Source organism: Oncorhynchus clarkii, chromosome 18, assembly GCF_045791955.1.
Source record: "Oncorhynchus clarkii lewisi isolate Uvic-CL-2024 chromosome 18, UVic_Ocla_1.0, whole genome shotgun sequence".
Lineage (NCBI taxonomy): Eukaryota > Metazoa > Chordata > Actinopteri > Salmoniformes > Salmonidae > Oncorhynchus > Oncorhynchus clarkii.
Genome location: NC_092164.1, coordinates 59,727,943 through 59,749,387, shown reverse-complemented (window position 1 = coordinate 59,749,387; position 21,445 = coordinate 59,727,943). Strand labels below are relative to the sequence as shown.

Sequence of the window (21,445 nt, the reverse complement as noted above, 5' to 3'; positions counted from 1 at the left end):
CCAAACATAACGATGGTCATTATGGCCAAACAGTTTCATCAGACCAGAGGACATTTCTCCAAAAAGTATGATCTATGTCCCCATGTCCAGTTGCAAACCGTAGCCTGGCTTTTTTATGGTGGTTTTGGAGCAGTGGCTTCTTCCTTGCTGAGCAGCCTTTCAGGTTATGTCGATGTAGGACTCGTTTTACTGTGGATATAGATACTTTTGTATCTGTTTTCTCCAAGATCTTCACAAGCTCATTTGCTGTTGTACTGGGATGATTTGCACTTTTTAAACCAAAGTACGTTCATCTCTAGGAGACAGAACGTGTCTCCTTCCTGAGCGGTATGACGGCTGCGTGGTCCCATGGTGTTTATACTTGCGTACTATTGTTTGTACAGATGAACGTGGTACCTTCAGGCGTTTGGAAATTGATCCCAAGGATGAACCAGACTTCAACTGTATATTTCACTGGTCATCCCCAAAGCCAACACCTTTCCTTCCAGTTCTCTGCTACCAATGACTGGAACGAATTGTAAAAATCACTGAAGCTGGAGTCTTATATCTCCCTCACTAACTTTAAGCATCAGCTGTCAGAGCAGCTTACTGTGTACCTGTACACAGCCAATATTTATCCTCTTGCTTATTTGCACTTCAGTATCTCTACTTGCACATCATCATCTGCACATCTATCACTACAGTTTTAATGCTAAATTGTAATTATTTCGACTCTATGGCCTATTTATTGCCTTGCCTCCCTACTCTTCTACATTTACACACACTGTACATATATTTTTCTATTGTGTTATTGACTGTACGTTTGTTTATGTGTAACTCTGTGTTGTTTTTGTCGCACTGCATTGCTTTATCTTGGCCAGGTTTCAGTTGTAAATGAGAACTCTTATCACAAATCTTCTTTAATGTCTTAAGTGAGAATACCACCTTTTGGCTACTGAACAGACATCATTTTTCAGTCCTTCTACCTTTAAAACTTTGACATGTCTTTGAGTTCAGCCTTAAGTGAAAGCGACTGGAAACAAATGACACTCTTCACATGGATCATCATTGATATTCTAAAAAAAACAATTGAGCCCAAATAAAATCATAAAAAATATGCAGATATTTTCACACACAAAAAGTCTGGCAACTAACACATTGCCTTCCCTCCCTTATCCATCCTCATCCATCAAGACTGTGGAATTAATTCATCAAGCCATCTGCCCATAGAACTCCCTAATTAAACATTTAACTGGATCTGAGATTACTGCCGGCCACAGAAAAACAGGTGAATGAGAGAGACAGAGAGAGAGAGAGTTAGCATGGAGCTGATTAAAGCAGCGCTGACAGAGAGATGGGAAGGAAGGAAACCTATTGAAGAGCCAATTTCAGTTCAAAAAGACCCTGAGGCTTTGAAGTCAGTCGCTGGGCGGGTTTCTGCACCCTGATTGGTACCCTGTATTTGTATGCATCTGTGATGTGACTGTGAGTGTCTGTCTGTGTGAGCTCGGAGAGAGAGAGCTAGCTAAACCTACTGTCCTCACAGACAGCAGTGCTGGACTAACTGCGGTGGGATGGAGAGTTTTCTGCTGTTGTATGGCATTTAAAAAGTGACTGAAAGTGTAAGCTCAGAGAGAGAGAGAGATACCTATAGGTAACTGCCAAAATAAAGTAAGCTCTTGAGTAAATTAGGTGCTTTGAAAGCAGGTGCGACCACACAGGTGTGGTTCCTGAGTTAATTAAGCAATTAACATCAGGTCATGTATAAAAAATGCCCAGTTGCCCACTATTTTGGCTAGCATGGCTAGAAGACCTCAGTGACTTTGAAAGAGGGTTCTCAAAAGAGCATGGGATATTTAATCTCAACCCATGGGAGATTCTGGATGAATGATGTCACATTCCTCTGATAGATTTCCAGACACTTGTAGAATCTATCCCAGGGCGCATTGAAGCTGTTCTGGCGGCTCGTGGTGGCCAAACACCCTATTAAGACACTTTCTGGCAGTTACATGTAGTTAGGCTTGACACTGCTGCTAAGTGCTATATATTTTTATATATATGTTACCTTTATTTAACTAGGCAAGTCAGTTAAGAACAAATTCTTATTTTCAATGACAGCCTAGTGGGTGCCTGTTCCTGAACTGCCTGTTCAGGGGCAGAATGACAGATTTGCACCTTGTCAGCTCAGGGACTTGAACTTGCACCCTTCCGGTTACTAGTCCAACGCTCTAACCACTAGGCTACCCTGCCGCCCCATATGCTGACAGTGGTGAGATGGCGCTAAAACAAAAGAGTCTTTAGGCTAAGCATCGGTAGAAAACTGCAGTAGAAAAGTACTATAAGTGTTTCCTGCTTCCTATTCTGAGACTCCGGTAGTGTTTTTCTTTACAGTGGCTTGCGAAAGTATTCACCCCCCTTGGCATTTTTCCAATTTTGTTGCCTTACAACCTGGAATTAAAATGGATTTTTTTTGCCTACCATGCCTATCACTTTGCAGATGCTAAATATTTTTATTGTGAAACAAACAAGAATAAGACAAAAAAACTGAAAACTTGAGCGTGCATAACTATTCACCCCCCCAAAGTCAATACTTTGTAGAGTCACCTTTTGTAGCAATTACAGATGCAAGTCTCTTGGGGTATGTCTGTATAAGCTTGCCACATCTAGCCACTGAGATTTTTGCCCATTTTTCAAGGCAAAACTGTTCCAGCTCCTTCAAGTTGGATGGGTTCCACTGGTGAACAGCAATATTTAAATCATACCACAGATTCTCAATTGGATTGAGGTCTGGGCTTTCACTAGGCCATTCCAAGACATGTAAATGTTTTCCCTTAAACCACTCGGGTGTTGCTTTAGCAGTATGCTAGGGCCATTGTCCTGCTGGAAGGTGAACCTCCCAGTATCAAATCTCTTGAAGACTGAAACAGGTTTCCCTCAAGAATTTCCCTGTATTTAGCGCCATCCAGCATTCCTTCAATTCTAACCAGTTTCCCAGTCCCTGCCGATAAAAAACACATGCACAGCATGATGCTGCCACCACGCTTCACTGTGGGGATGGTGTTCTCGGGGTGACGAGAGGTGTTGGGTTTGAGCCAGACATAGCGTTTTCCTTGATGGCCAAAAAGCTCAATTTTAGTCTCATCTAACCAGAGTACCTTCTTCCATATGTTTGGGGAGTCTCCCACATGCCTTTTGGCGAACACCAAACATGTTTGCTTATTTTTTTATGGCTTTTTTTTCTGGCCACTCTTCTGTAAAGTCCAACTCTATGGAGTGTACGGCTTATAATGGTCCCATGTGACAGATCATGTGACACTTAGATTGCATACAGGTGGACTTTATTTAACTAATTACATGACTTCTGAAGGTAATTGGTTGCACCAGATCTTATTTAGGGGCTTCATAGCATATGCATGCACCACTTAAAAAAATATATATATTTAGAATTTTTTTAAACAAGTTATTTTTTTCATTTCACTTCACCAATTTGGACTATACATGAAATCCAAATAAAAATCAATTGAAATTACAGGTTGTAATGCAACAAAATAGGAAAAATGCCAAGGGGGTGAATACTTTTGCAAGGCACTGTAAATGTATAAGTACTCAGGGTCAGATGCTGGAACTCTGGAACTCTGGAACTTTTTACCTGCCATCAATTGTGTTTAATAAGACGGTGTAATTGTGTCTTTCTGCAGGAGTATGTAGGAGAGCTGATCTAGGATCAGGTTCCCCCTGTCCATTTAATCTTATGAATTGTTATCTGAAAGGCAGAACTGATCCTAAATCACCTACTTTACGACCTTTGATACATTCAGCCCATGGTCCTGTTAAGCATGTGACTGTGAGAAGCCGTGCCGAGAGAGAGTATGTTGTAGTTCCTAATCTTTTCCCCACTGGGGGGCTCAGGCTGCATGACTGTTGCCAGGAGGTTCACCGTGTTTTGCTGCCGGAAGTCATATTGAGCGATCGCTGACATTCCTGAGCCTGGCGTAAGTGTGTGGTTGTGTAGTGCACTTAAGAAACTGTAAAAAGTGTAGAAATATGTGTGACATTTTTGAAGAGCCTGTGGTCTAGTGTCAATCCTCCTGGCTCCTCTCTCCACCAGAGACCAGGGTTCAATCCCATATCCAACCCTTTTGTCTGTTACTTCCAACTGCCTGTGTCCACTGATTAATTCCCTGTCTAAATAAAGGTTAAAAAAATACCCCCAAAAATAAAATAAATATGGGTAAAAATATCAGTATGCACAATCAATACCGGATGTTGTATTTCTAATCTGGAGGGTCTTGATATTCATATCTCACTAATGGCAAATCCATAAAAGAAGAAACAAAATGTCCCTCTTACATTGTTCTCAAGCTCCTGGAGCTCTGGTTCAGCTGGAGCAGGGAGGGAGCCAGGGTGAGTTGACCCAGACTAACAGCCCTCTCTGGGATTCACAGACCCAGCCTGCCCTTGTTGATGAGGGCGGTATAACTGTGTTTGAGGAGGTGAGATGGCGGTATCACTTTGCTACTTTGTTTCTGGAGGTGAGAAAAAGGAGGAAGGGAAGAAAGCGGGATGTTTGCCCCAGAGAGAGTCTCCGGTTGTGGGCTGCATGTGTGAAAAGAGGGAGTTCCCTGGAGGTCTGGAGACAGAAAGCAGCAGCCTGACACACACACACACACACACACACACACACACACACACACACACACACACACACACACACACACACACACACACACACACACACACACACACCTCTCTCTGTCCACATGTAAGGACTATCTGCCCTCAGGCTGTGTTACCATCCATTAGACAGGAGGCACTAAGACCAATACACTGGCCTACGGGTCCTGGTAGAAAGGATATTGCACTACATAGGGAATAGGGTGCCTTTTGAGACACGCCTACTGTCTGGATAGACAAGGGTCCCTGTCTCCTCTGTCTCCACTATGTCCTCTGTCTCCTCTGTCTCCCCTATCTCCTCTGTCTCCTCTGTCTCCCCTATCTTCTCTGTCTCCCGTCTCCTCTGTCTCCTCTGTCTCCCCTATCTCCTCTGTCTCCTCTGTTTCCCCTATCTCCTCTGTCTCCTCTGTCTCCCCTATCTCCTCTGTCTCCTCTCCCCTCCAGGCCATACATGAAGAGGATGAATTCCACTGTACATGTTCACAGTGCTGCTAACAGCCCCGGCCAAGCCCTGGAGGCTTCTCTGAGCTAATGTTTCACTTCCTCTATTGTTCTGCCACTAGACTAGATCAATAGCAGGCGGCACCCAGAGAGCACATTAGACTGACTGGTGTGCTAGTGTCACGTGTTGTGGTTCACACTGGGGATGTTTAGGCAGCGGGTCTAGTACAAGGGTGATGTGTGTGTGTGGAAACGCAGAGCCATGATGGGGTGTGGTGTGTGTGTGGAAATGCAGAGCCACGATGGGGTCTGGTGTGTGTGTGGAAATGCAGAGCCACGATGGGGTCTGGTGTGTGTGTGGAAATGCAGAGGCACGATGGGGTCTGGTGTGTGTGTGTGGAAATGCAGAGCCACGATGGGGTCTGGTGTGTGTGTGGAAACGCAGAGTCACGATGGGGTCTGGTGTGTGTGTATGGTGTGTGTGTATGGTGTGTGCGTATGGTGTGTGTGTAGTGTGTGTGTGTGGAAACGCAGAGCCATGATGGGGTATGGTGTGTGTGTGGTGTGTGTGTGTGTGTGGTGTGTGTGTTCCCCATGGTTCTCCTTCTCCTCTAATAGAAATACGCACCTATACTCTGATGCCCTATAAAGGCACAGTAAAGAGGTTAATTATCCTGACAGGTTATGTGTATGTCTAAAATGGCAGCCTATTCCCTACACAGTGCAGTGCTCTAGTCAAAAGTAGTTCACTACATAGGTAATAGTCTGCCATTTGGAACGGACCTTATATCTCTGTCATTACTGTAATGCATGGCTGGTTCTGTGCAGACTGTACAGAATGTATAAACCGCATCAAGCTTTTTTATCGTCTCATGTCATGTACAGTTAGTTATCAGATGGATCAAACATCCTGAATACAAAATATTGTAATATTTTATTTATAAATTACTGCAGAGCATTCTCCTAAATAGAGCATTTGAAAAATAATTTTTCAATACCATTACTGGGGTATTTTCTGCTCAAATGAACACAATTGTAAATCATATTATGCAATAGTGTTGCTTTCTGTGTTGCTTTCTGAATAGATGGTAATAGTGCAGCTGTATATTATCCCCTTAGAGACACATGCACACGCACACACACGCACACACACACACGCACACGCACATGCACACACACACACACACACACACACACACACACACACACACACACCCTGGCAGAAGGACCCCAGGGAGATGAGGCTATCTGGACTATCCATGTCTCCCTCCCTGCCACTGTCCTCCAGTAGCCTCCAGAGACAGACCCACTGGCAGCCCACTTCACCCCAGAGAGGCTGAGGGAACTGGGGGGAGAGAGAGTATGGTGTACTATAATGCCCCAAGGGAGATCAACCTTTTCTCCACTCTCAATACTGGTTACGACACCATCTCTCCCTCTTTCCCTCTCTACCTCTTCAGCCATCTCTCCTTCACTATTCCTCTTTCTTTGTCAGTCTCACTCTTTCTTTCTGTACCTCTATTCCTTTCTTCCCTCTCTATTTCTCTATCTTCTTCATCTCCTCCTCCCTCTCTGATCTCTGTCCATCTCTTCACATCCTCAGCCAGCAGCCATATCCTACATACACGCACGCACGCGCGCGCACACACACACACACACACACACACACACACACACACACACACACACACACACACACACACACACACACACACACACACACACACACACACACACACACACACACACACACACACACACACACACACACACACACACACACACACACACATCTTCTCTCTCTAATGGTCTTCGATAAGTATTTGCTAGTCAGACTGATACGTGGTGTGATGGAGGCCTCATTTCTCCATAATCTTCTTGGTTTAGAGCCACTAATCATGATGAAATGGCCTTTAATGTGGTTTGGGCCTGAGGAAATGTCTCGTCACAATTCCATGTTAAGTGGCACGCTCACAGTAGCGCTTGGTTGCATGTTGTAAAAAGCATGTTGCTTGTAACGAGCATAACCAATAAGAACACTGGGATTGTCATAGTGACAGCCCTAACCACCAAAAGGAAAAGCTCAACCACCAATAGGGACAGCCAACCACCAATAGGGAGAGCTCAACCACCAATGGGGACAGCCCAACCACCAATATTCTGTATTAGGTTGGTAATGGTCTCTAAAGTGAAGTATAATTAAAAAGGTCTGCTTTAAGTGCCCCTTTGACAGTTCTTTACTGTATTCATGTACATTAATGTGGCTGGTGCCTGGCCTAGCAGCTCTCCAGAGTTGAATCAGGTGTGTGTGTGTGTGTGTGTGTGTGTGTGTGTGTGTGTGTGTGTGTGTGTGTGTGTGTGTGTGTGCGTGTGCGTTTGTGCGTGCGCATTTGTGCGTGTCTATGTGTCTGTGTGTGCGCATGTGCATATGTGTACATCACTATGTGTGTGCTTGAGAACATGACGGTGTGTGTGTGTACACATTTGTTTGTGTTAGTGTGTCATTGAATCAGGATGGGGCACAGTGGGAGTGGGGAGGGCCCGGCTGTTGCTGAAAGGTCTGGCCAGGTTGGACTCCATAGTCCTGGTTACTGTAGAGGTCGTTTCACGCTGGGCCCTGTATAACACGGCTGACCTCAATACTGAAGGCTTGCCTCTGACCTGGAGAGACTTGAAGGTCTGAGCCTCCTTCAGATAAACACAACTTGGCACCTGATGTCACTGTTTTATTGTATAAAGAATGATGTAATAAATATATACTGTAGAGAGAGTCAATATAGAATAGAAAAGTAGACACATACTCACAGTCATGACAAAGCTTGACTTTTGATAAAAACCTGTCTTCTATATATTGTTGTTATTCGTTATAATATTGATAATGTTCCCTGACGAATCACCATTACCCTTGCTCATGTCAAAGCAAGCCTTGTTCCAGACAGAATGGCCCATAAACAGTAGAGCAAGAGTCTAGTTTCTGTTTCTATAACATGAGGCAGATCAGGTATACCCTCTGGACAGGACACTAGTCAGTCTCCTGTTTCTATAACATGAGGCAGCTTGATGATCAGGTATACCCTCTGGACAGGACACTAGTCAGTCTCCTGTTTCTATAAAGCCCATTGACTCACCGTGACACCATAGAAGTTGGTTTCGTTCATGACGTCCAGCACCAGCTTGCCCACCTCCCGGTCGTCCACGGTGAAGTTGTGGTACATGTCCTGCCTCTCCTTATGCTGCAGTAAATCCATGACGCGGGTCAGGGTCTTCGCTATCACCCAGATCCCGTCGTAGGCGAAGCCATGGTACTTCGAGGGCTCCACCCCCTTCTGCTGTAGCTCTTTACTGTACTCCCTCTCGTACTCTTTAGGTGTCTGGATGTAAGGAGAGAGAGGGGACAATATAAGCTTTTTAGGTTGCCTCCAAAATGCCACTCTATTCCCAACATAGTGCATTACTTTTCACCAGAGCCCTATGGGGGGAATAGGGAATAATGTGGCATTGGGACACATCCTTAGATAGAATGCTTTTCTTCTATCCACTATACAGGACAATGAGTCCTTTGGCTAAGAAGCAACAGGGACAAGCATTTCATCCACAATAGCCGTCAACGTCCTAAAGGCAACAAAGGAGTGGCTCAAGAATAAGCACATTAAGGTCCTGGAGTGGCCTAGCCAGTCTCCAGACCTTAATCCCATAGAAAATCTGTGGATGGAGCTGAAGGTTTGAGTTGCCAAACGTCAGCCTCGAAACCTTAATGACTTGGAGAAGATCTGCAAAGAGGAGTGGAACAAAATCCCTCCTGAGATGTGTGCAAACCTGGTGGCCAACTACAAGAAATGTCTGACCTCTGTGATTGCCAACAAGGGTTTTGCCACCAAGTACTAAGTCATGTTTTGCAGAGGGGTCAAATACTTCTTTCCCTCATTAAAATGCAAATCAATTTATAACATTTTTGACATGCGTTTTTCTGGATTTTTGTTGTTGTTATTCTGTCTCTCACTGTTCAAATAAACCTACCATTAAAATTATAGACAGATCATTTCTTTGTCAGTGGGCAAACGTACAAAATCAGCAGGGGATCAAATACTTTTTTCCCTCACTGTATGTGTGAGTTGAGGTAATATTTTGTAAATATTCCTCACCCCGCAGGTGCAAAACAGTTATACACTATACCGTGTACCAAAATGCTTATCAGGAACACTCACCCTTCCAGAGATCCCCTTGACCTGTTTGGCGCTGAGGGGTTCAAAGTCCACAGCAATGTATCCCTCCATAGCGGTCAGCAACTTCCTGGTGGTGCAGTTGGTGGAGTTGGCCTGCTCCCACCAGTTGCCCTGGTACCAGCCTGGTATGATCCACTGGTACTTACTACCATACATGTTCAGGTTGTACGCCTGGGGGAAGGATGTTTGGTTAGTACACACACATACAGGTGTGTACATACAAACACACACCACATACAGTGTATGCAAACAACTACACACACACACTTCCATACTTACATGGGGCGTGCGTGCACCCACAAACACATAAGCACCCACTTTGTACCTATTCTATGTCAAACAACAATCTGCATTGACATTGTAATCTGTTTTAGGCACATTGTTAATCATTACAGACAGCAATGTCAGTGGTATGCTGTTCTGTAAGACACTGGTCACTGAAACAGTCATGTCAGTGGTATGCTGTTCTGTAAGACACTGGTCACTGAGACAGTCATGTCAGTGGTATGCTGTTCTGTAAAACACTGGTCACGGAGACAGTCATGTCAGTGGTATGCTGTTCTGTAAAACACTGGTCACTGAGACAGTCATGTCAGTGGTATGCTGTTCTGTAAAACACTGGCCACTGAGACAGTCATGTCAGTGGTATGCTGTTCTGTAAGACACTGGTCACTGAGATAGTCATGTCAGTGGTATGCTGTTCTGTAAGACACTGGTCACTGAGACAGTCATGTCAGTGGTATGCTGTTCTGTAAAACACTGGTCACGGAGACAGTCATGTCAGTGGTATGCTGTTCTGTAAGACACTGGTCACTGAGACAGTCATGTCAGTGGTATGCTGTTCTGTAAGACACTGGTCACTGAGACAGTCATGTCAGTGGTATGCTGTTCTGTAAGACACTGGTCACTGAGACAGTCATGTCAGTGGTATGCTGTTCTGTAAGACACTGGTCACTGAGACAGTCATGTCAGTGGTATACTGTTCTGTAAGACACTGGTCACTGAGATATCAGTCATTAATGTCAATATGAATAGGATTTCAGATTTTACTGACACTCATAATGGTGGTTATGGTTATAATACCATACATGGGAAACATCTGCCACACCTATATGTTCGACAACTTGATGTGTGTGTGTGTGTGTGTGTATGTGTGTGTGTGTGTGTGTGTGTGTGTGTGTGTTTCTGCACGCGTGGGTGCGTGTGTGTGTGTGTGTGTGTGTGTGCGAGTGTGTGCGAGTGTGTGTGTGTGTGTGTGCGAGTGTGTGCGTGTGTGTGTGCGTGTGTGTGTGTGTGTGTGTGTGTGTATATATATATATATACACAAACAATACTCACACAGCAGAATACTTTGGAGGCCAGGTTCTCATCAAACTGTCCGATAATGATCCTTACGTCATTATCCTAAAGAGATGGCATAACAGACAAAAGGGTTAGCCTTCCGCTACAAGCAGCTAATCATTAGCAGCAATCACATCACAATAGTGCACTTTGCATAACATACATATTCTAGGCTCTGTCTGAAGACTCTGTACTGTGCAGTATGAGATGTGCTATGCAAATATCACCACATTAACAATTCCTAAAGAAATGTAACAGCTGTCCTAGTGCGAGGATTTTGTCATTTGGTTCTCTGTAGCTCAGTTGGTAGAGCATGAAGCTTGTAATGCCAGGATATTGGGTTCAATTCCCGGGACCAGCCATACGCTGCTAAAGGACATATATCATACTATTATATAGTATTATATAGGTATATATGAGCGTCTTATCACATTCAAATAAACGGTGTTATCGGCACTTTAGATGTTGATACAGTATCAGTGTAATTGCCACCTCATCAGTGTAAGGACTACAGGTAACTGTCACCTCATCAGTGTAAGGACTACAGGTAACTGTCACCTCATCAGTGTAAGGACTACAGGTAACTGTCACCTCATCAGTGTAAGGACTACAGGTAACTGTCACCTCATCAGTGTAAGGACTACAGGTAACTGTCACCTCATCAGTGTAAGGACTACAGGTAACTGTCACCTCATCAGTGTAAGGACTACAGGTAACTGTCACCTCATCAGTGTAAGGGCTACAGGGAACTGTCACCTCATCAGTGTAAGGACTACAGGTAACTGTCACCTCATCAGTGTAAGGACTACAGGTAACTGTCACCTCATCAGTGTAAGGACTACAGGTAACTGTCACCTCATCAGTGTAAGGACTACAGGTAACTGTCACCTCATCAGTGTAAGGGCTACAGGGAACTGGTCTGATGGTGTAGATATAGGTGCTGGGCAAAGTCCCAAATGGCCATTTGAGATATACACTTGGTGTTTCTTTGTTAGCTATAGGGCAGAGGCTGCAATATCAAGCCACAAAGTGTCAATCCATAACAACACAGCCATTAGTGTCAGCGCAGAGAATTGCTTCCTATCCACAGGGCCAGGGAGGAGAGATCTACATGGAATTGAGAGCACATGCTAGCATGATTGAGTCAGTAAATAGTTCACCACCTCCTCAAAGTAGCAGGAGCTTTGAGTAGCGAGGTTTGAAGTGTGAGGTTCCCGTCTCTGCCTCTGACAAGAGCAATCTGTCTGTCACCACTCTGTATGGTGGTGAACTGCATAGACCTCCCCAACCCATACAATCACACAAAATCATGTGATTAAATCTTGATACAGGAAGGAAGGGGGTAGGAGTGATGCTTGACTCGAATGCGGGAGTGCGCATGTCTATCAAAACACAACTGGTACCCTTCTCCCTATCCCCTATTGGCCCTGTCAAAAGAAGGGCACTATGTAGGGAACAGGGTGCCATTTAGGATGTACACTAAGGTAGTAACACATGTATCAAGTCTAGAAAAGTTCTGTTTGACTGAGGATGTACAGTTGAAGTCAGAAGATTACATACACCTTAGCCAAATACATTTAAACTCCGTTTTTCACAATTCCTGACATTTAATCCTAGTAAAAATTCCGTGTCTTAGGTCAGTTAGGATCACCACTTTATTTTAAGAATGTGAAATGTCAGAATAATAGTAGAGAGAATGATTTATCACATTTATCACATTCCTAGTGGGTCAGAAGTTTACATACACTCAATTAGTATTTGGTAGCATTGCCTTTAAATTGTTTAACTTGGGTCAAATGTTTCGGGTAGCCTTCCACAAGCTCCCCACAATAAGTTGGGTGAATTTTGGCCCATTCTTTCTGACAGAGCTGGTGTAACTGAGTCAGGTTAGTAGGCCTCCTTGCTCGCACACGTTTTTTCAGTTCTGCACACAAATTTTCTATAGGATTGAGGTCAGGGCTTTGTGATGGCCACTCCAATACCTTGACTTTGTTGTCCTTAAGCCATTTTGCCACAACTTTGGAAGTATGCTTGGGGTCATTGTCCATTTGGAAGACCCATTTGCGACCAAGCTTTAAGTTCCTGACTGATGTTTTGAGATGTTGCTTCAATATATCTACATAATTTTCCTCCCTCATGAAGCCATCTATTTTGTGAAGTGCACCAGTCCCTCCTGCAGCAAAGCACCCCCACAACATGATGCTACCACCCCAGTGCTTCACGGTTGGGATGGTGTTCTTCTGCTTGCAAGCCTCCCCTTTTTCCTCCAAACAGAACAATGATCATTACGGCCAAACAGTTCTATTTTTGTTTAATCAGACCAGAATACATTTCTCCAACAAGTATGATCTTTGTCCCCATGTGTAGTTGTAAACCGTAGTCTGGCTTTTTTATGGCGGTTTTGGAGCAGTAGCTTCTTCCTTGCTGAGAGGCCTTTCATGTCAATATAGGACTCGTTTTACTGTGAATATAGATACTTCTGTACCTGTTTCCTCCAGCATCTTGACAAGGTCCTTTGCTGATGTTCTGGGATTGATTTGCACTTTTCGCACCAAAGTATGTTCATCTCTAGGAGAGTGGTATGACGGCTGCGTGGTCCCATGGTGTTTATACTTGCGTACTATTGTTTTTACAGATGAACCTTCAGGCGTTTGGAAATTCCTTGCAATGATGAACCAGACTTGTGGAGGTCTTGGCTGATTTCTTTTGATTTTCCCATAATGTCAAGCAAAGAGGCACTGAGTTTGAAGGTAGGCCTTTGAAGGTAGGCCTTGAAATACATCCACATGTACACCTCCTATTGACTCAAATGATGTCAATTAGCCTATCAGAAGCTTCTAAAGCCATGACATCATTTTCTGGATTTTTCCAAGCTGTTTAAAGGCACAGTCAGCTTAGTGTTTGTAAACTTCTGACCTACTGGAATTGTGATACAGTGAATTATAAGTTAAATAATCTGTCTATAAACAATTGTTGGAAAAATTACTTGTGTCATGCACAAAGTAGAATTCCTAACCGACTTGCCAAAACTATAGTTTGTTAACAAGAAATGTGTGGAGTGGTTGAAAAACTAGTTTTAATGACTCCAACCTAAGTGTGTGTAAACTTCCGACTTCAACTGTGTTTCTAACCAGCTAACCACAGTATGGGTGAACAGTCCTTTGCCATTTCCGATAAATAATTTCCCCTTACACCATTAAAAAGCACGGCAACAGTGAAGAGGCAACTGGGATGGTAGCCTTCTAGGCAGAGTTGCAAAGAAAAAGCCATATCTCAGACTGGCCAATTAAAAGAATAGATTAAGATGGGCAAAATAACAGACACTGGACAGAGGAACTGCCTAGAAGGCCAGCATCCCATAGTCGCCTCTTCACTATCGATGTTGAGTCTGGTGTTTTGCAGGTACTATTTAATGAAGCTGCCAGTTGAAGACTTGTGAGGCATCTGTTTCTCAAACTAGACACTCTAATGTACTTGTCCTCTTGTTCAGTTGTGCATCGGGGCCTTCCACTCCTCTTTCTATTCTGATTAGGGCCAGTTCTGTGAAGGGAGTAGTACAGTACACAGCGTTGTACGAGATCTTCAGTTTCTTGGCAATTTCTCGCATGGAATAGCCTTCATTTCTCAGAACAAGAATAGACTGACGAGTTTCAGAAGAAAGTTCTTTGCTTCTGGCCATTTTGAGCCTGTAATTGAACCCACAAATACTGATGTTCCAGATACTCAACTAGTTTAAAGAAGGCCAGTTTTATTGCTTATTTAATCAGAACAACAGTTTTCAGCTGTGCTAACATAATTGCAAAAGTGTTTTCTAATGATCATTTAGCCTTTTAAAATGATAGACTTGGATTAGCTAACACAACGTGCCATTGGAACACAGGAGTGATGGTTGCTGATAATGGGCCTCTGTACACCTATGTAGATATTCCATTAAAAATCTCCCCTTTCCAGCTACAATAGTCATTTACAACATTAACAATATCTATACTGTATTTCTGATCAATTTGATGTTAAAAATGTGCTTTTCTTTCTAAAACAAGGACATTTCTAACTTTTGAACGGTAGTATACATATATATATATTTCACAACATACATAATTTTGTCATCAGTAAAATGAACTAACTTCAACTGTAAACGTTTCACTCTTTTTAGAAAGTATTCACACCCCTTGACTTTTTGCACATTTTGTTGTGTTACAGCCTACATTTTATTCAATGTATTACATTTAGATTTTGTGTCCCTGATCTTTGCACAATACCCAATAATGTCAGTGGAATGATGTTTTTAGAAATGTTTACAAATTAATACAAAATGAAAAGCTGAAATGCCAATAAGTATTTAACCCCTTTGTTGTGGCAGGCCTACATTTGCTTAACAATTCACGTACTAAGTTGCAATAATGGTGTTTAACATGATTGTTTAATGACTACCTCATCGCTGTATCCCACACATACAATTATCTGTAAGGTCCCTCAGTCAAGCATTGGATTTGAAGCACATTTTCAATCAGGGACCAGGGAGGTTCCCCAAAGGTTCGCATAGAAGGACACCTATTGGTACATGGGTAGAAAGAAATTATAAATAGACATTGAATATCCCATTGAGCATGGTGCTGTTATTAATTACACTTTAGATGGTGTATCAACACACCAAGTCACTACAAAGATACTGGCCCCTTTCCTAACTCAGTTGCCGGAGAAGAAGGAAACAGCTCAGGGATTTCACCACGAGGCCAATGGTGACTTTAAAACAGTTAGAGAGCTGTGATAGGAGATAATTAAGGATGGATCAACAACATTGTAGTTACTCCACAATACTAACCTAAATGACAGAGTAAAAAGAAGGAAGCCTGTACAGAATAACAATATTCCATAATATTCGCAATAAGGCACTAAAGTAAACCTGCAAAAAATGTGGCAAAGAAATCCACTTTTTGCCCTAAATACAAAGCATTACATAACAAATCCAAAACACATCACTGAGTACCACTCTTCATATTTTCAAGCTCATACACATGGTTAGCAGATGTTATTGGTCTCATACACATGGTTAGCAGATGTTATTGGTCTCATACACATGGTTAGCAGATGTTATTGGTCTCATACACATGGTTAGCAGATGTTAATGGTCTCATACACATGGTTAGCAGATGTTAATGGTCTCATACACATGGTTAGCAGATGTTAATGGTCTCATACACATGGTTAGCAGATGTTATTGGTCTCATACACATGGTTAGCAGATGTTATTGGTCTCATACACATGGTTAGCAGATGTTAATGGTCTCATACACATGGTTAGCAGATGTTAATGGTCTCATACACATGGTTAGCAGATGTTATTGGTCTCATACACATGGTTAGCAGATGTTATTGGTCTCATACACATGGTTAGCAGATGTTATTGGTCTCATACATATGGTTAGCAGATGTTACTGGTCTCATACACATGGTTAGCAGATGTTATTGGTCTCATACACATGGTTAGCAGATGTTATTGGTCTCATACATATGGTTAGCAGATGTTACTGGTCTCATACACATGGTTAGCAGATGTTAATGGTCTCATACACATGGTTAGCAGATGTTACTGGTCTCATACACATGGTTAGCAGATGTTAATGGTCTCATACACATGGTTAGCAGATGTTATTGGTCTCATACACATGGTTAGCAGATGTTATTGGTCACATACACATGGTTAGCAGATGTTATTGGTCTCATACACATGGTTAGCAGATGTTACTGGTCTCATACACATGGTTAGCAGATGCTATTGGTCTCATACACATGGTTAGCAGATGTTATTGGTCTCATACACATGGTTAACAGATGTTAATGGTCTCATACACATGGTTAGCAGATGTTATTGGTCTCATACACATGGTTAGCAGATGTTACTGGTCTCATACACATGGTTAGCAGATGCTATTGGTCTCATACACATGGTTAGCAGATGTTATTGGTCTCATACACATGGTTAACAGATGTTAATGGTCTCATACACATGGTTAGCAGATGTTATTGGTCTCATACACATGGTTAGCAGATGTTATTGGTCTCATACATATGGTTAGCAGATGTTACTGGTCTCATACACATGGTTAGCAGATGTTAATGGTCTCATACACATGGTTAGCAGATGTTACTGGTCTCATACACATGGTTAGCAGATGTTAATGGTCTCATACACATGGTTAGCAGATGTTATTGGTCTCATACACATGGTTAGCAGATGTTATTGGTCACATACACATGGTTAGCAGATGTTATTGGTCTCATACACATGGTTAGCAGATGTTACTGGTCTCATACACATGGTTAGCAGATGCTATTGGTCTCATACACATGGTTAGCAGATGTTATTGGTCTCATACACATGGTTAACAGATGTTAATGGTCTCATACACATGGTTAGCAGATGTTATTGGTCTCATACACATGGTTAGCAGATGTTAATGGTCTCATACACATGGTTAGCAGATGTTACTGGTCTCATACACATGGTTAGCAGATGTTAATGGTCTCATACACATGGTTAGCAGATGTTAATGGTCTCATACACATGGTTAGCAGATGTTAATGGTCTCATACACATGGTTAGCAGATGTTAATGGTCTCATACACATGGTTAGCAGATGTTACTGGTCTCATACACATGGTTAGCAGATGTTAATGGTCTCATACACATGGTTAGCAGATGTTACTGGTCTCATACACATGGTTAGCAGATGTTAATGGTCTCATACACATGGTTAGCAGATGTTATTGGTCTCATACACATGGTTAGCAGATGTTAATGGTCTCATACACATGGTTAGCAGATGTTAATGGTCTCATACACATGGTTAGCAGATGTTACTGGTCTCATACACATGGTTAGCAGATGTTATTGGTCTCATACACATGGTTAGCAGATGTTATTGGTCTCATACACATGGTTAGCAGATGTTATTGGTCTCATACACATGGTTAGCAGATGTTAATGGTCTCATACACATGGTTAGCAGATGTTAATGGTCTCATACACATGGTTAGCAGATGCTATTGGTCTCATACACATGGTTAGCAGATGTTACTGGTCTCATACACATGGTTAACAGATGTTATTGGTCTCATACACATGGTTAGCATATGTTAATGTGAGTGTAGCGAAATGCTTGTGCTTTTAGTTCTGACAGTGCAGTAATATCTAACAAGTAATCTAACAATTCCACAACTACCTAATACACACAAATCGCAGTGAAGGGATGGAATAAGAATATATACATATCAATATATGGATGAGCAGCATAGGCAAGATGCAATAGATGGTATATAATACAGTATATACAGTGGTGCAAAAAAGTATTTAGTCAGCCACCAATTGTGCAGGTTCTCCCACTTAAAAAGATGAGAGAGGCCTGTAATTTTCATCATAGGTACACTTCAACCACTTTTTTGCCTGACTGTACATATGGGATGAGTAATGCAAAATATGTAAACATTATTAAAGTGGCATTATTAAAGTGACTAGTGATCTATTTATTAAAGTGGCCAATGATTTCAAGTCAAGTTAGTGGTAGCTGTTTAGCAGTCTGATGGCCTTAAGATAGAAGCTGTTTGTCAATCTCTCGGTCCCAGCTTTGATGCATCTGTACTGACCTCGCCTTCTGGATGATAGCAGGGTGAACAGGCAGTGGCTCGGGTGGTTGTTGTGCTTGATGACCTTTTTGGTCTTCCTGTGACAACGGGTGCTCTAGGTGTTCTGGAGGGCAGGTAGTTTTGCAGAGAGCCCTGCGGTTGTGGGCGGGTGTAATCGCTACCAAAGGTATTGACTCAGGGGGTTGAATACGTATCTAATCAAGATACAGTATATTAGTGTTTATTTACCATAAATGTAAAACATTTATATAGAGAATTTTCTTTCCACTTTGTTGAAAAAAAATGACAATTAAATCCATTTGAATCCCACATGGTTACACAACGAAATGTGTAAAAAGTCAAGGGGTGTGAATACTTTGTGAAGGCTCTGTAGATGGTTAACAATACAAATGCATTATCTTAGCCTGTGTGTCCTCTGATTAGTGACTAATACAAGTTCTGCCATTCACTCTGCCAAAACACCAGCTGTGTCTCTCTGCGCCTTGGATCTGACCCTTTATACTGAATAATGATTCAAGTTCAATAGACCGTTACTCAAGCCAAGCTGAGACATTCTACATATGTCACATATCCATTTATCAGTGGGGAGTCACAAGCCTCTGTCATCACAGCTCCAATGGCCTCAGGGTGTTGGATGAACTAAATAGGATTATAATGCTACATATCAGTATGTTTTAGATCCAATAAACACGCTATGCGTAACACACTCAGAACATAATTCCAACGGGAAATAAAATGTGATGAAAAATCAACCACTTCTGTATTTCTGGTCATGTAATTCTAGGTTGTTTATGGGTCAAAGTAAAACACACATCCAATGCCTTACAAAATGAAAAGGGTCTTGAAATGCCAATGCTGTAGCCACGAATTGTATAGGTTTATTAGCCGTAACAGCCCTCTATACCTCTATAGTACCTCCATGGGTGATTTTCCATCCGTACAACCCTGCATGGCGTGTGGTCCACAGTCGCCACCTGCTTTCCCTTATCGCTACAGAAACCCCAATCAAAAGGCCACTTTTCCCCACAATACCTACAATGCCATGGTGGACCGTACTCATCAGAGCCAGAGTGCATGCTGGGAGAAAGCAGAGTAGTTGGGGGTTCTTTGTGGACCACTCTGCTTTGCAGACACTTGTCATTTTCAGAGCCCCTTGGCTCGTCTTGAACCTGGCTCTCGTAGGGCTCTGTTCCTCCCAGGCCTGAATGGTGCCCCTGTACCCTGGAGGAAGGCACTTAACTCAAATGTCTCCAGCTGTGAGGGAACTGAATATGGACAATACCGTCCCAGAGAGACCTGATAATATCCACCATCCTCTGGGGGGATTGGGCATCAGATTGGGTCCCGCGGTTGGAAAAATGGTCCCTGGACTGAAGGTCTCAGAGTTTTATTGTGAGAATTCTAAATGTGTACTAGTGGTCTCTAATTGACATGTGGCACCTGTTGCAGGTGGAACTGTTGCAGGTAGCTGCTTAAAGGTTGTTCTGTTTGGGTTCTGCTGGTCTCTGGGATGGACTTTTGTAATGGCTATTCTTATTCACTTTCAAGTCAGGTGGTTACAGTACAGTATGTATTAACCAATGGCAGCAGCTTCCCAGACGGTTGATTAATCCATGTTGGCGATGTTGTTAGTCACTTTACTCGTGGGTTAATGTAGTAACACTACAAACACAATGAGGATGTGTAACACAACACTAGGCATGATTACATGGCTTTACTAAAACCTGGGGCTAAGTCCCAAATGCCACCCTATTCCCTGTATAGTGCACTACTTTGACAAGGGCACATGGCCAAATGATGCTATTTGGGACACACCCTGTATGAGGCAAACTAGGCCTGTTCATGAGCATGTCTATCTGTTTAATAGACTGACACTGTCTTACCCATTACAGTACCATCACGTCTGGCTTTGATGATTACTCCATAGCAAGAGCCTTTACTAGATCTAATAATGGACATTGTCTAATGATCAACACTAAAACACTTGTGTCAAACAACCGACTGAATGATGTGGTATTCAGTCTGGACCGTGACCAGTTTAATCCTGTATGTTAGTGCTGGGCTGTAACAAAAACCTGCCCACTCAATAGCTCTCCAGGACAGGAGACAGTTGAAGAACCCTGATCTTATAATAAGGCATTAGGAGATGTATTACATAAACATTAGGAGATGTATTACAGATACATTAGGAGATGTATTACATAAACATTAGGAGATGTATTACAGATACATTAGGAGATGTATTACATAAACATTAGGAGATGTATTACAGATACATTAGGAGATGTATTACAGATACATTAGGAGATGTATTACAGATACATTAGGAAATGTATTACATAAACATTAGGAGATGTATTACATAAACATTAGGAGATGTATTACAGATACATTAGGAGATGTATTACATAAACATTAGGATATGTATTACAGATACATTAGGAGATGTATTACAGATACATTAGGAGATGTATTACAGATACATTAGGAAATGTATTACAGATACATTAGGAGATGTATTACAGATACATTAGGAGATGTATTACATAAACATTAGGAGATGTATTACAGATACATTAGGAGATGTATTACAGATACATTAGGAGATGTATTACAGATACATTAGGAGATGTATTACATAAACATTAGGAGATGTATTACAGATACATTAGGAGATGTATTACATAAACATTAGGATATGTATTACAGATACATTAGGAGATGTATTACATAAACATTAGGAGATGTATTACAGATACATTAGGAGATGTATTACATAAACATTAGGAGATGTATTACATAAACATTAGGAGATGTATTACAGATACATTAGGAGATGTATTACAGATACATTAGGAGATGTATTACAGATACATTAGGAGATGTATTACAGATACATTAGGAGATGTATTACAGATACATTAGGAGATGTATTACAGATACATTAGGAGATGTATTACAGATACATTAGGAGATGTATTACATAAACATTAGGATATGTATTGCCATCCAACCACTGGATTAGTCTAAACAAAGAGGTGTGATACTGATGAGTTAGAACCAGAGGCAGCAGTGTTGTGAGAAGAGGTGTGATACTGATGAGTTAGAACCAGAGGCAGCAGTGTTATGAGAAGAGGTGTGAT

General features: G+C 42.1%; 1 protein-coding gene across 1 annotated transcript in view; it reads right to left on the bottom strand.

The window, feature by feature from the left end:
• The window catches only part of LOC139372747 (gamma-aminobutyric acid type B receptor subunit 2-like), a 460,183-nt gene that overhangs the window by 111,180 nt on the left and 327,558 nt on the right, over window positions 1–21,445 (bottom strand). Inside the window, exons 5-7 of the mRNA XM_071112543.1 lie at window positions 10,656–10,721; window positions 9,300–9,488; window positions 8,223–8,465 (exon numbers count right to left, since the gene is read on the bottom strand). Coding sequence (XP_070968644.1) covers window positions 8,223–8,465; window positions 9,300–9,488; window positions 10,656–10,721 — 498 coding nt within the window. The remainder of the gene's footprint in view (window positions 1–8,222; window positions 8,466–9,299; window positions 9,489–10,655; window positions 10,722–21,445) is intronic.